Source organism: Gopherus evgoodei, chromosome 22 (genome assembly GCF_007399415.2).
Source record: "Gopherus evgoodei ecotype Sinaloan lineage chromosome 22, rGopEvg1_v1.p, whole genome shotgun sequence".
Lineage (NCBI taxonomy): Eukaryota > Metazoa > Chordata > Testudines > Testudinidae > Gopherus > Gopherus evgoodei.
In genome coordinates, this window is record NC_044343.1 from 448954 (window position 1) to 462960 (window position 14007).

Here is a 14007-nt window from a genome sequence, read left to right on the forward strand (position 1 = left end):
GCAGCGCCTGCTGGCCAGGTGCCCAGCTCTGAAGGTAGCACCCTGCCAGGGGCAGTGAAGAAGTAAGGGTGGCAATACCATCCTATGCCACACTTCGGTCTTGCTGCGTTCACAGCTGGGCAGCTGGAGAGTGGCGGCTGCTGGCTGAGGGCCCAGCTCTGAAGGCAGGACAGAAGTAAGGGTAGCAATACCATACCATGCCACTCTTACTTCTGCACTGCTGTTGGCGGGGGTGTTCAGAACTGGGTTCCTGGCCAGCAACTGCCACTCTGCGGCCGCCCAGCTCTGAAGGTAGCGCCACCACCAATAACAGCGCAGAATAAAGGTTGGCAATACTGAGACACCCCTACAATAATCTTACAACCCTCCCGCCAACACTTTTGGGTCAGGACCCCTGCAACTGCAACACCATGAAATTTCAGATTTAAATATCTGAAATTTATGATTTTAAAAAGTCCATTTTCAAAATGGACTGTGAATTTGGTAGTACCCTACCTATCTCCTTTTGAAACCTCTGAGCAGACTCTGCTCGTTTAACCTCACAACCTCTCTCTCACATACACTCACCCTTGTTCAGACTCTTACAAAACAGCCCGATTTGGAATTCTTAAGGAGGACAAATAAGATCTCAGGCCCCCGCATTCATTTTTCTGCAGGGTGCAATGCAATGGTGCCACCTGGTGCATGGTCTCCAAGTCACGTGAGCAACAGCACAGCTTGGAGTGGAGAGACATCTGCTCTGTCAGCCTCTGCTAGAGCTCATCTCCCTGGAACATTTGGGCCAGTCTTGGGATGCCCAATACATCTGCAAATGGCTTCTCAGCAATACTGAGAGTGCCCCCTGACCCAGCCTACTCCAGCACCTAGCTGCTCACTTCCCTCCTGAGCCTAGAACTCAAGAGCTCCTGGATGACCTAATTCAGCAGCAGAATGATGGCCTAAGGAATGGAGACCAGGAATAAGTGAAGGTTCCCAGCTATGGAGAGGTATGTTTGGTGAGGAGTGCAGGCTGGCTCAGTGAGAGGAAGCCCATTCTGCCACTGCATGTACTGCTCAATTCTGATGAAATTTTGTCTGTCTCCAGTGCTGGGCATGTGGCACCTTTCACTGTGTTTACTTTGAAGGCTGATTAAAAAAAAAAGATTGTAGGAGTCTCTCTCTTTTTTACGTGTGGGGGTGAAGGATGAGTTCTCGCAGGGTTCTCATTCCAAGTGCCTCTCTCCTCATTCCAGTTGCCAAGCACTCTTCCTTCTCAGAGAGCCATACCCAAGGAATAAAGGGTTGGAACTCCAGTTCCTGGGAACCTGCCTCTCTGATGCATAGAATCTAGTCTAAACCTGTTTCTTCCTGTCTCCTCTGACATTTCACAGGCAGATTGGGCAGAATCTCTTTTCAAATGGCTCCTCTTCTTCCTACTCTCAATAATCTAAATGGAAGAATGCTGCCCACTGCTGGGCTTCTCCTTGCCTTGGCCTCCTCTTCTTTCAGCATGTCTGAGGTCTTCATTTCAGGAGTTTATTTTGTTTGCCTAGTCAGCCTGTCCGACTGCAGCTGCAAGACAGCTGGAAACAGGTAAGTGACTTACACTAGGAAACATGTGGCAAACCTGACTGTACATGTCAGTCTTCTCCCTTTGTGCCTGTAACACTCCCTAGAGCACATGACCCAGGCACCAAGAATCAGCAGAGAAACGACTCCACAGCTGGGAGAGTGGTGCGCTGTTATCAGAGACTCCGACAGGAACCATGAGAACAAACCAGCTCATCAAATACACTTTGTTTGTCTCCTGTTACCTCTTCTGGGTGAGTCTGACTGGAGCTGGGGCTGACACTCTCAGGGTGGGGCTGACACTGGCTGGGCAGCAAGATCACTGCTTGCAGGGAAACCCACTTTCAAAGTCATCCCAGTGAAGAGTCAGTCTGGTCAGTTGTGATACTAGGGCCCTGTGGTGAGGATTGCAGGGTGCAGGCCCCTTGTAAATTGCTAATTTGCCCTCTGGTATCCCTTCATCTGGGCACCCCTTGGACAGGCTGCAAGTCCTGCTTCTCTTCTCTGGCTAGGCAAATGTCTCCTGCTCCCAGGATTAGATGCTGTTGGGGATTTTTCTTCTTGCAAAATGATGAGTTTGTCTCTGATTCGTCCTTCCTAGGTGGCCAGTGGGCTCATGGTTGCAGTTGGCATTTATGCCAAACTCTCTAAAGAAGCAAGTAAGTACCATTTCCTCTCTCTCCTGTTACCAAGCTGGAGTTTAGATAAAGCTAATTAAGTGACTGGAGGGTAATTGTGCAGTCATTGCTCTCTTCCCAGTACAGCGTGGAGATGAGCTTTGTGGTCCATCTCTGGCTGACAGTTTTCAAATCACCCTCCGACATCATTACTGTATGTCACTCCCACATGGTGGTGCAGGGTGGTGCCCAATCTTTTTGATGGATCTACCAGGATGAGAAGGATTATTAATAACCATGTACATTTGTCAGCCTCAAAGACTGCTGAGTGTTCAGCAATATTCAATAAACAAATTACAAATGGATCAAATAAGGCGGTGCAGCCTAATGAATGTCTGAGAACTCTGGAAAGTAAATTCATGAGGGAGCTCAGCTCCTTCCACCAATGCCATGAACCTGAGGCTTCATTGCCTTTCACAGTTTCAAGGCTGGAGAATAAACTTTCAAGCACAAATTCCCTCTCCCTTTGATGTGCCATTTGTATTTGCTGAGCACTAGCTGTGTGCTTGGTGTTGTACAGACTATAGAGAAAACATGGCCTCTGTCCAGAAGAGTTTACAGTCCAAGGTGACAAATGGTGTTCATCAATTAAATATCCGCACCCTAGACCACCTTGTAGTGCAGAGCTTTATTTGGTGAATGTTTTATAATCCTGTAGCTCTGTGATGAGAAGGTGTGGCTAAAACTGACGAGTGCAGGGAGGAAATGTGTTTCAAGGGGAGGGTTGGGGCTTGCCCTGGAAGGCTGGTATGTGGAACTTGTCCAGCTCAGTGTTCTTCTGTGAGCTCTGTAGCCATTCTTGATACTCTGAGGGGAAGAAGAAGGAGCAGGATTTGGCTTGCGCTAACTTCTTACTTTGCCGTGTTTTTCAATTTCTGCCAGGTGCTGTGGATTCGCTCCTCGCTGATCCTTCACTGATCCTGCTTACAGTGGGGATCCTGATGTTTGGCATCACCTTTGTGGGGTGTACAGGAGCCTTGCGTGACCTGCCTGTGCTGCTGAAAATTGTAAGGAGAGGCTAGTGGGATGATTTCTTCTATCTGATAGGGATCCCTATGCCTTGGGCTGCTCTTACTAGGCAACTTCCTGCCTAAAGAGAGTGCCTCAAAGAGTGGAGTGTAAACTTGCTGCACCTGCATTAGAAGATCAATTTTTGTCAGTCCCTTAAGTGTGTGCTGAAGGGGGGGACAGGAAGTACTAGCATGTTACTGAGCTAGTGGGAAAATAGCTCACCGACTGCATGAACAGCAAGGAGAAAGAAAAAAAAAATCAGTGAATTCCTGACCACACTAAAGGCAGTACTGCCATCGTGACTCATAACTTCTGCTCCCCACCTGTCTCTTTGGCTGCACAACCAAGCAAAAAGATCTGGTGGCTTGTGCCAGTTCTGTCACCCTTTAATGTGGCCTGTTTTTCACATTTGCATCAACATTTTGCCATTTACACTATTTGTCCCAAGTCAAAGGGTTGTTTATAATATATGCCCATCAGAATCCACAGTTGTTGCCTTTATGGGATTTTGGAGAGTTTGCAAATGTAACATTCCTCCAGGTGTTGGTATGAGGTCATCTTGGGAATAATTTCATTGCGGAGTGTCTGGAGGCACAGACATGCTACAGCAGTGCAATGCAAGAAGATGTGTCTGATATGTTTGGAGACTGCATGTTTCTTGTAGCTAATGGAATCCAATGTGGCTGGAAGAGGTTTAGGGTGTGTTCTTTTCATTTGCAAATAACAAAAATTCCCGCTTGACAGGATTTAAAATTTCCCAGTAATACAAAAGGAAAGGTTCCTTCTCAGGTGTCAGCTAATGTTTATCACTATAGCTGGGTAAATACTGGCCCCCTCCAAACAGTGTCCTGGAATATCGGCTATAATTAAAAAATACAGTGTCCTTATGTGCTTCTGAGCTGACCTTCTGAGCCCTCAAATCACGCTCAGCAACATTTGGGCGGGGTCGATCTAAGTTACGTAACTTCAGCTATATGAATAATGTAGCTGAAGTCAACGTACTTAGACCGACTTACTGTAGTGTCTTCACTGCAGTGAGTCGACTGCTGCTGCTCCCCCGATGACTCCGCCTGTGCCTCTCGCAGCGGTGGAGTACAGGAGTCAATGGGAGAGCGCTTGGGGATCGATTTAGCGCGTCTAGACTAGACGCGATAAATTGACCTCTGCTGGATCGATCGCTGCCCGCTGGTGAGTAGTGTAGCCATATCCTAAGGCTCCTTCCAAGCAGCTAACATGGATTTATAGCTCAATACAACAATCTATAATGCACTAACTTTTTGTGCTATGATAACAGATATGTTAACTGCCAACTTCACCTTGAATGACCTCTTACAACACGTAATTCCTTATGCTAAACAACCTGTTCCACCTTGTATTTAGTTGTAACACTCTGAGTACCTTTCCCAGTCATGAAGAAGAGCTCTGTGTAAGCTCGAAAACTCGTCTCTTTCAGCAGTAGAAGTTGGGCCAATAAAAGATGTTACCTCACCCATCTTTTTGGGACCAACACAGCTACAACATTACAAAACGCAGCTAACAGGGCAGTCACAGTGGCAGCAAAGTCAGAGTACGTCTCCCAGCCTAGGCTGACAGGTTTCGGCGAGCAGAGCTTGCACTGGAGGCTGAGCCCCAGCCCAAACTGCAATTTCAAAGTGCTGTTGCTAACGCTATCTTTAAAACACTAGTGCAAGCCCCATTAGCCCTAATCTGGGCTGGGAGGCTTGCTCCAAAATGCTGACCTGACTGTGGAGTCAGTGCCTGTTCCATTAGGACAGGCAATCTCAGCTCCATCACCAGTGCTATAGCAGAGGTACTGGAGCATTTTTGTCTAAAACATTCTAATCATTTTCTTCTAGCCTCACCTGCAAATGAAGCGGGGAGGCTTGTGGGAAAACCAGCCAGGAGGAAATTCTGTTCTAGCCCATGCTGTATTCCTCAGCTGGGACTTGTAGGCAGGGACTTGACTCTCTCCACTACATTTGGGTAGTGACACTTACCAGCAGTAGTACCATTTAGCTATGATGGGGAGCCATATCTTGTAATAACACTGGTATCCAGGTGGTTGCCTGGAAGTTCTCACATTCAGGCCTCCTGCTGCAAGGAGGGCTGGGACCTGAAAAAATTCCAGTGTAGTGCAGGCAGGAGACAGCCTTTTATGCATAATCAGACCTGGTCTCTCCAAGGGGCTGATAATTTAAATAGTTCCCTTGCTCAGCCAGGTCTTAGGCTTGTCCCCTGTGTTCTCTGCAGTGTTTCAGCTGCTGTGTCCTCTTGCAGAATATGGAACTAGATTTTCCAAGCCTTCCTGCACAGGGCGCATCTCTGGAGTTTCCAGGGATTGTCTTGTTTGTAACAGGTCCTAAGCAGGCCCCAGTGCCTTGAGAGCCCCCAAGATACGGTATTACTGAAGGGGAAATGCTGGTTTATTGCACTTGACATCTGATTTCCTCTGGACTGTTGGAGGTGGAGGATGATGTCATTGGAGCTCTGGGCATGAGTATTAACACACATACACAGCAGGGCAAATGTATATGACACATCACGGACATGACCCCAGCCCCACAGAGCTCTTGCTCTAAGGGCTTTTGCATCGATGCTGGCAGAGGGGGAACTGGTTGCTATACAGGTTGTTCTGATGATCTCACCCCTTCATTTTTCAGTTTGCCTGGATTTTACTGATCATTCTCATTCTCCAGATCGTGGCTGCTGTCCTGGGATTTCTCTTCTCCAGCATGGTAACTGCAAAGCCAACTCCAAAGCTGGTTGACACTGCTGAATTAGACAGTTGCATTTGGCAATATAGTTGCATGAGCACAGATCTAGAAGTCAGTAACACCCTATGTAGTCTTGGGCAAGTCTCTGCCCCTTCCTGCCTCAGTTTTCCCTCTGGAAGATGGGAACATTAATACTTCATCTACCTGACTGTGTGGTTGTCAAGATTAATCAGGTAAAATCTGAATGCATAGTGTAGTGTGCTGTATATATGCAGAGTATTTATACTTTGGCTGCCAACAGGATTCAGGTCAACCTTCTCCATCTGCACATTTTGGGAGGCAAATGGGGAAAAAGGCAGCCACTTGGGTTTCACTTGCATTTGTCCCTGTGACATGCTCAGGTAAGGGGTGCCTCCAAGAGGACAGATGCCAGAGACAAGACTTGGGCCCAAAGTGCAGGAAATAGAAGACAAGCGGAGCTTCTGAAAGTCAATGAATCTGCCTGGTAGATGCTGACAACTGCACTGTCTGTGTGTGTTGCAGGTGTTGGAGAAAGCAGCATTTCTGATGGGGAAAGCTATTTCCGGTTATAGGGATGACCTAGATTTACAGAACCTTATTGATTATATACAGAAAAAGGTAATTTAAAAACACCTCTCAGATGTGTATCATGCCTTGCTGTTTAATTATTTTAGTGAAGGCAAATGGCCAAACATACCTTGTCTCAGATCCTCAGTCAGTGCTGGGATCTCAGTGCCAGCCTTAGACCCTCACATACACATGGAGTCTAAAGCCAGGTCCCTGATAGCCAGCTTCCCATTGTCTTGCCAGGCCCCATGCTCAAGTCAGTGTTTTCTCCACTCCTCAAACCACAGGAAGGAGAATGGTCTCCATTTATTTTTTTGTGTTCCAGGCAGCAGCTGTGACTTTCACCAGGGCAGCTGGGAACAGGGTGAAATTCACCATGGTGTCAAGTATCGGAGGGGTAGCCATGTTAGTCTGGATCTGTAAAAGCAGCAAAGAGTCCTGTGGCACCTTATAGACTAACAGACATTTTGGAGCATGAGCTTTCGTAGGTGAATACCCACTTCGTCAGATGCATGTAGTGGAAATTTCCAGGGACAGGTATATATATGCAGGCAAGCTAGAGATAATGAGGTAGTTCAATCAGGGAGGATGAGGCCCTGTTCTAGCAGTTGAGGTGTGAAAACCAAGGGAGGAGAAATTGGTTCTGTAATTGGCAAGCCATTCACAGTCTTTGTTTAATCCTGAGCTGATGGTGTCAAATTCACCATGGGCCAATTTAGGGAAATCCCATTTTTGCTCCCTGTTTGCACCACAAGACACGGTTGCTTCTCCCTCCCAAATTGGGTTCCTAAAGTCCCCTGGAAGTCTCAGAGTCTACCTGTGAATACCCATGAGAGAGGTGAGAGAGAGATGGCTGAGTCAACCGAGTTTCAGAGGTGGGGGCCTGTCTCCTGTTCCAGTCGCTGCTCAGACACTGGTAATCCGAGGAGGCCGTGGGGGAGTTTGACTAGATTCCAAAGATTACAGTTCTCCTTTACTGGATTGTAGGGGGTTTTCTGGACAGTTTTTTCCAACCCGTGGGTAACTTATCTCAGCTATTCTCAGAACTCCTGTCCATACAATCCTGTACATACCTGGGCCCTGTGTAAACAAGCAGCTACTCCAAGGTCCTCCTTCTGTTTCACTCTCTTAGTTTGAGTGCTGTGGGGTACATTCCTACAAGGACTGGTCCCAGAATATTTACTTTGAGTGCCAAGACTCCAACCCCAGCCTGGAACGCTGTGCTGTGCCTTTCTCCTGCTGCATCCAAAAAGATCAAGAGGCAGCCATTACTGTAAGTCAAATCTGGCCACATTTTTCTGGTTAAAATTTTTTTCTTTAGGTTTTTATTTAAAAAAAATCTCCACTGCAGCACATGGTTGGGAGCTAAGGACACATATTAAAATAAAGCCAAAGAGATCAAGTAGGAAAGTATCAGAGGTACTTTGCCTTTATATAACATTTCATGTCAGGATCTCAGTGCAGTTTGCAAGGTGAGGTCAGTATCATTATCCCCACTGGGTTAGGGAAACTGAGGCACAGAAAGGCGATGTGACTTTACTTAGACTATACAGTGAGTCTGTGGAAGAGATGCAAACAGAACCCACATCTCCCAATTCCAAATCCCCTGTTCTAACCACTTAACATGCTGCCTGTCTGTAACGTAGCTGCTGAGACCAAGAACAAAGCAGTGTTCTGTTCTGGTTGTTTGATTGGGCCCATCACTATGTATCAGAATCGTAGGACTGGAAGGGACCTCGAGAGGTCATCTAGTCCAGTCCCCTGCACTCATGGCAGGACTAAGTATTAGCTAGCCCAGGGGTGGCTCCGGAGCCACATGCAGCTCTTCAGAAGTTAATATGCAGCTCCTCGTATAGGCACTGACCCCGAGGCTGGAGCTACAGCTGCCAACTTTCCAGTGTGCCAGGGGATGCTCACTGCTCAACCCCTGGCTCTGCCACAGGCCCTGCCCCTAACCCCCCCTTCGCGCTCCCTCCCCTGAGCCGGCTGTGCCCTCACTCCTCTCCCACCCCCGAACCTCCTGCATGCCACAGAACAGCTGATTGGGAGGAAGAGGGAGCTGCTGATCGGTGGGGCTGCCGGTGGGCGGGAGGGGCGGGGTGGGGGGGAGCTGCTGATGTATTACTGTGGCTCTTTGGCAATGTTCATTGGTAAATTCTGGCTCCATCTCAGGCTCAGGTTGGCCACCCCTGAGCTACACCATCCCTGATAGGTATTTGTATCAGGACACTTGTCCCCTTCCTCTCCTCTCAGGGTCAGGCATGTGGTGACTACTTCAGGGGAGAAAGAGCAGATCCTGTTCCTCACTCACTAAACTCTTGCTGACTCTTCTCTCCTTGCAGAGTGTTCTCAACAGCATGTGTGGCTATGGGACCCAGAACCTGAGGTCATGGAAAGCAGACAGTCTGATATACATTGAGGGCTGCTTGGAAAAGATTGTTGGCTGGGGGCAGAGAAACCTGCTGCTTGTTGCAGGGCTAGCAATAGGACTGTTTTTCTTGGAGGTAACTGAGGCTGTAACAGCATTAAGATTATGTCTATTCTAGAAAAGTGCATCAGTTTAACTAAATCCATTAAAAACTAATCGAGTTAAACCAGTGCAAACACTCAAGAGCAATGCACTTAAACTGATTTAAGCTAAATTAACATAAGCAAAGGTTAAATTGGTAACTTACTAATGCAAGCTAAACTAATATCAAGTGCGTTGATGCAAACTACCTCCATGTATAGAAATGCCTCTATATTAGGAGTTTGCATTGATTTAATTAAATTGATTTTGAAATAAATGTGGTTAAACCAGTGCATTTTTCTAGTACAAACAAAGCCAAGAATCTGCTTGGCTAGCTCTGCTTGGCTAGCTCTATGAAAGATAACCACTCCCCTCCATACAAAGTTTTCAAACTTGGGTGGCTAACGTTAACAGAAGAGTCTGCAGAAGAGAAGAATGAGGGGGGGGATTTGATAGCTGCTTTCAACTACCTGAAAGGGGGTTCCAAAGAGGATGGATCTAGACTGTTCTCAGTGGTACCCGAAGACAGAACAAGAAGTAATGGTCTCAAGTTGCAGTGGGGGAGGTTTAGGTTGGATATTAGGAAAAACTTTTTCACTAGGAGGGTGGTGAAGCACTGGAATGGGTTACCTAGGGAGGTGGTGGAATCGCCTTCTTTAGAGGTTTTTAAGGTCAGGCTTGACAAAGCCCTGGCTGCGATGATTTAGTTGGGAATTGGTCCTGCATTGAGCAGGGGGTTGGACTAGATCAGTGTTTCTGAAACTGGGGTCGCTGCTTGTGTAGGGAAAGCCCCTGGCGGGCCAGACCAGTTTGTTTACCTGCTGTGTCCACAGGTCCGGCTGATTGCGGCTCCCACTGGCCGCGGTTTGCTGCTCCAGGCCAATGGGAGCTGCTGGAAGCGGCGCGGGCCGAGAGTCTTACTGGCCACCACTTCCAGCAGCTCCCATTGGCCTGCGGCAGTGAACCGCAGCCAGTGGGAGCCGCGATCGGCCAGACCTGCAGACACGGCAGATAAACAAACTGTCCTGGCCCGGCCCACCAGGGCCTTTCCCTACACAAGCGGCAACCCCAGTTTGAGAAACACTGGACTAGATGACCTCCTGAGGTCCCTTCCAACCTTGATATTCTATGATTCTAACACCTAAATCCATAGTTAGATATACAGTACTAATAATATAGTGACATATGAACAATAATGCTTAGGCACCTAAACAAGTAGCCTGAGTTTCACAGGTGTTGAACTCCTGCAGAAACCAGGAAAGTCAGTGGGGGACACAGTCCTTGGCACCAGAACCTTGGGTTTTGTCTAGAGGGTAAATTACAGGATTTTGTGGTCCCTTCCCTGCATTCCCCTTGCTCTCAGCCCTCAGGGATGTTGCTTTCAGGTGTTAGTGAATCCAGCCCTAGTGACTTCCTTTTCCCTTCCAGATTCTTGTGTTTTCCATGGCCGTGATGCTCATTTACCAGATTGACTTTATCATACAGAAACGGAAAAGCACAAGGAGGAGAGGCCCCGAGAAATAAGTCTGTTGCTCCCAGCATGAGCACAGCATGGTCTCTATTGCCACTGGTGCAGTCTGTGAAGAAGGAACAAACTGAGATCTCAGTCGAAACACTGTGAATACTCCAGAGGGTACCAGGGCTCATGCCCCAGGTGAATGAACAGACACTGGAAAGCATTTTCTGTGCATATGAGGCAGAGGCAACTGCTGCTTGGAAAGGACCCTTGCTGCCTGGTGAGATCATCTGATGGGTCTCTCACTCTCTCCTCCCACACTGTTTTATTGCCATGGACATTTGCACAAAACCAGATCTTTCGTTTCTGAGATTCCTAATGCTTATTCTCCATCTGTGGTCAGAGTACTCTGGTTGTTTTAGCGATCATTTTGGAGGACAGGATTACAATTGAAAAGAAACTTGACAAATTGGAGAATTGGTCAGAAATCAACAAGGTGAAATTCAGTGAAGACAAGTGCAAAGTACTACACTTAGGAAGAAAAAAGTCAAATGCATAATTACAAAATGGGGAATAACTGGTTAGGTGTTAGTGCTGCTGAAAAGGATCTGGGAGTTATAACAAATCACATGAGCCAACAATGAGATGCAGTTGTAAAAAATGCTAATATCATTTCGGGGTATTGTAACAGAGTTCCCAGAGAGGCAGGTGGATAGCCCACCTAGTTTCCAGTCTTGCCTCCCTGCAGGAAGGCCTTTCAGTCCAGTTCCTGACCCTTGTATGGGACTTGGCTTTATCTCAGGGTTTTCAATGTCCTTGCCTTCTCCTTACTAGAGGGGGAGTGGGGTGGAAAGAACCTTACACTCCTCCTGCAGCAAGGGCTGTTGGTAGGGGAACCTGGTCCCTCCCACTCTACCAGGCTCTTACCCAGGGTCCAATGAGTGCCAACAGTGTCCAGCACCCTGGAATGCCCTCCACTTTGCCCGTAGGCCATTTCCTACCATCTATCTCCCCACATGCCTCCAAGTCCTATATAAGATGATAAAAGAAAATGAAAAGACAACTAAACCTTCAGCCCAAACTAGGCTCAGCAGGTAGCCCCATTCCTCACAGGGAGGCTGTTTTGGCACCCTTGTTCAGGAGCCCACAGGATAGGTCTGTCTTCTTCCCCAGCCTCCCTCTTCTGAGCTAAGTTGCTCTCTTTTAAGTTTTAAGGTGCCTCTCCAGTTGGAGCATGCGCTGCAGGTCTGGAGTGGTGGTGCTTCCTTTAACCCCTTCAGGCCCAGTGTGAGCTTTGTACACTCCATCACAGGTACATTAACAGGAGTGTTGTTTGTAAAACACACGAGGTAATTGTCCCATTCTATTCGGCACTGGTGGGGCCTCAGCTGGGGTACTGTGTCCAATTCTGGGTGCCACACTTTAGGAAAGATGTGGATAAATTGGAGAAAGTTCAAGGAGAGCAATAAAAATGATAAAAGGTTTAGTAAATCTGACTTATGAGGAAAAGTTAAAAAAACTAGGTATGTTTAGTCTTGAGAAAGATGGCGGAGGGGGATTTGATGACACTCTTCTAATGTGTTATGGGCTGTTATAAAGAGGATGGTGATCCACTATTCTCCATGTCCACTGAATGTAGGACAAGAAGAAATGGGCTTAACCTGCAGCTCAGGAGATATTAGGGAAAACTTTCTAACTATAAAGATAGTTAAGCTCTGGAGCAGGCTTCCAAGGGAAGTTTTAGAATCCCCGTCATTGGGGGTTTTTAAGAACAGGTTCGACAGACGCCCATCAGGGATGGGAGAGCTTTACTTGGTCCTCCCTCAGTTCAAGGGGCCGGACTGGAAGACCTATCAAGGTCCTTTTCAGGTCTACATTTCTATGATTGTGATAGCACACTCTGGGGGCTTTGATCACAGTGGGACGATTAGCAATTGTGAATCTGTTTACATGGACCAGTCCCTTGTAATAACTAATGGGGAATGTGCCAAAGGGACAGAACTGTTTCATAATAAAGATTTCCCCCATTTTCCATGAGGTGCCAGTTCTTTGGAGTTTTAAAACCACAAAGTCCCTGTCATTGGAGGCTACTGGCTAGTGCAGTCCCTGGGGGATTTGTATTACAGGCTCTGTGTTCAGCCATATTTGCATGTACTGTAACTATACAGATTTCAGAGTAGCAGTTGTGTTAGTCTGTATCCGCAAAAAGAACAAGAGTACTTGTGCCACCTTAGAGACTAACAAATTGATTTGAGCATAAGCTTTCGTGGGCTACAGCCCACTTCATCGGATGCATGCAGTGGAAAATACAGTAGGAAGATAGATATATATATACACACACAGAGAATATAAAACAATGGGCGTCACCATACACACCCTAATGAGAGTGATCAGTTAAGGTGAGCTATTACCAGCAGGAGAGAAAAAAACTTTTTGTAGGGGTAATCAAAATGGTCCATTTGCAACAGTTGATAAGAAGGTGTGAGGAACAGTGTGTGGGGGGGAAATAAACATGGGGAAATAGTTTTACTTTGTGTAGTGACCCATGCACTCCCAGTCTTTATTCAAGCCTAATTTAATGGTGTCCATACAAGTTATTGCCAGGAATGGTTTCTTGAAGAGCTGAACCTTCAGGATTATATATATATATATATTTATTTGTCATGGTGCTAAAGTGTTCAATCATGTTAAGAGCATTCAGCTCCCATTCACTGAGCAATCCTCACCTTTTATGATCACAGACTCAAACTTTCGGGGGGTGGAGGGCAATGGAACCAAACACCTTTTGCATTTGAAAACTACCAGTTTCCTTCAGCAGCAATTACAACTTTCCAGGCTCATGAAAATTTGGGAGCCTCTAGTGGGTGATGCTGCCACAGACTGAGAACTTCTAGTTGGCAGTTGTTGGAAATATGATACATTTGCTTGGAGTGAAGGAGTCTGTTTGCTGCTAACTCCAGCTGGTGAGAGTTTATTGGCAGGGCATTTTCCTCCTCACTGTACCCCATGTACTGTTGAAATGTGCAATTGGGAGTGACCCTGTGCAAGGCCAGTTCTCTCACAGTCTGACAATTATGTGAACAAGCAGATTGCATTCTGTACAGTAGAATCCAAACTGTAAGAGTCATCTTGTGACACTGGAGTCCAGCTGTCATATCACTTTCCAAAATAAAATAATTATTTTTTTTCCTGGTCATTGTTGACACTGCATAGTCAGTTAGTTCTTGTATAATATTAAAATTTTCTTGTCAGCTTCCCCTGTGAGCTGCATCTGTCCTCCCTGTAGTTTACTTGGAGCCACATCACAGGCTTCAGAGGTCATTGTACAGGTGTAAATATTGACTGGGAATATTTTTAATTGAGGCATTTTAGTAGGTCACTCTCTTACACATTGACTAAAGACTAGTGCAGACCCGTGTCAAAACCTGCTCTGAGCAGGTGGAAAGAATGCCAGTGCCCTGTCCGGATTCATGCTAATACTGTTGCTAGCAATGGTACCACTGC

The 14007-nt window shown here is 46.8% G+C and overlaps 1 protein-coding gene and 1 long non-coding RNA gene across 3 annotated transcripts in view; one reads left to right on the forward strand and one right to left on the reverse strand.

Moving 5' to 3' along the window:
- The window catches only part of LOC115638496, a 65673-nt gene that overhangs the window by 25641 nt on the left and 26025 nt on the right, over window positions 1-14007 (reverse strand). Inside the window, exon 5 of one of the 2 annotated variants that reach the window (XR_003997469.1) lies at window positions 7552-7777. The exons of the other annotated variant lie outside the window; for it this stretch is intronic. This is a non-coding gene — a long non-coding RNA (uncharacterized LOC115638496). Of the gene's footprint in view, window positions 1-7551; window positions 7778-14007 lie in introns of those variants that run through there. 2 annotated transcript variants of the gene reach the window in all.
- Window positions 754-10990, forward strand: LOC115638487 (tetraspanin-33-like). Its single transcript, XM_030540083.1, has 9 exons — window positions 754-986; window positions 1656-1802; window positions 2150-2207; window positions 3108-3232; window positions 5897-5971; window positions 6494-6589; window positions 7671-7811; window positions 8881-9042; window positions 10476-10990. Exons 2-9 carry the CDS (start codon window positions 1746-1748, stop codon window positions 10569-10571), a joined length of 810 nt encoding a protein of 269 aa, XP_030395943.1. The 5' UTR covers window positions 754-986; window positions 1656-1745; the 3' UTR covers window positions 10572-10990.

Coding starts and splice junctions, on each gene's coding strand:
- LOC115638487 (XM_030540083.1), top strand. CDS start 1,746: ATGAGAACAAACCAGCTCATCAAATACACTTTGTTTGTCTCCTGTTAC. Junction 3,233..5,896: donor TGCCTGTGCTGCTGAAAATT/GTAAGGAGAGGC, acceptor TTCATTTTTCAG/TTTGCCTGGATTTTACTGAT. Junction 9,043..10,475: donor TAGGACTGTTTTTCTTGGAG/GTAACTGAGGCT, acceptor TTTCCCTTCCAG/ATTCTTGTGTTTTCCATGGC.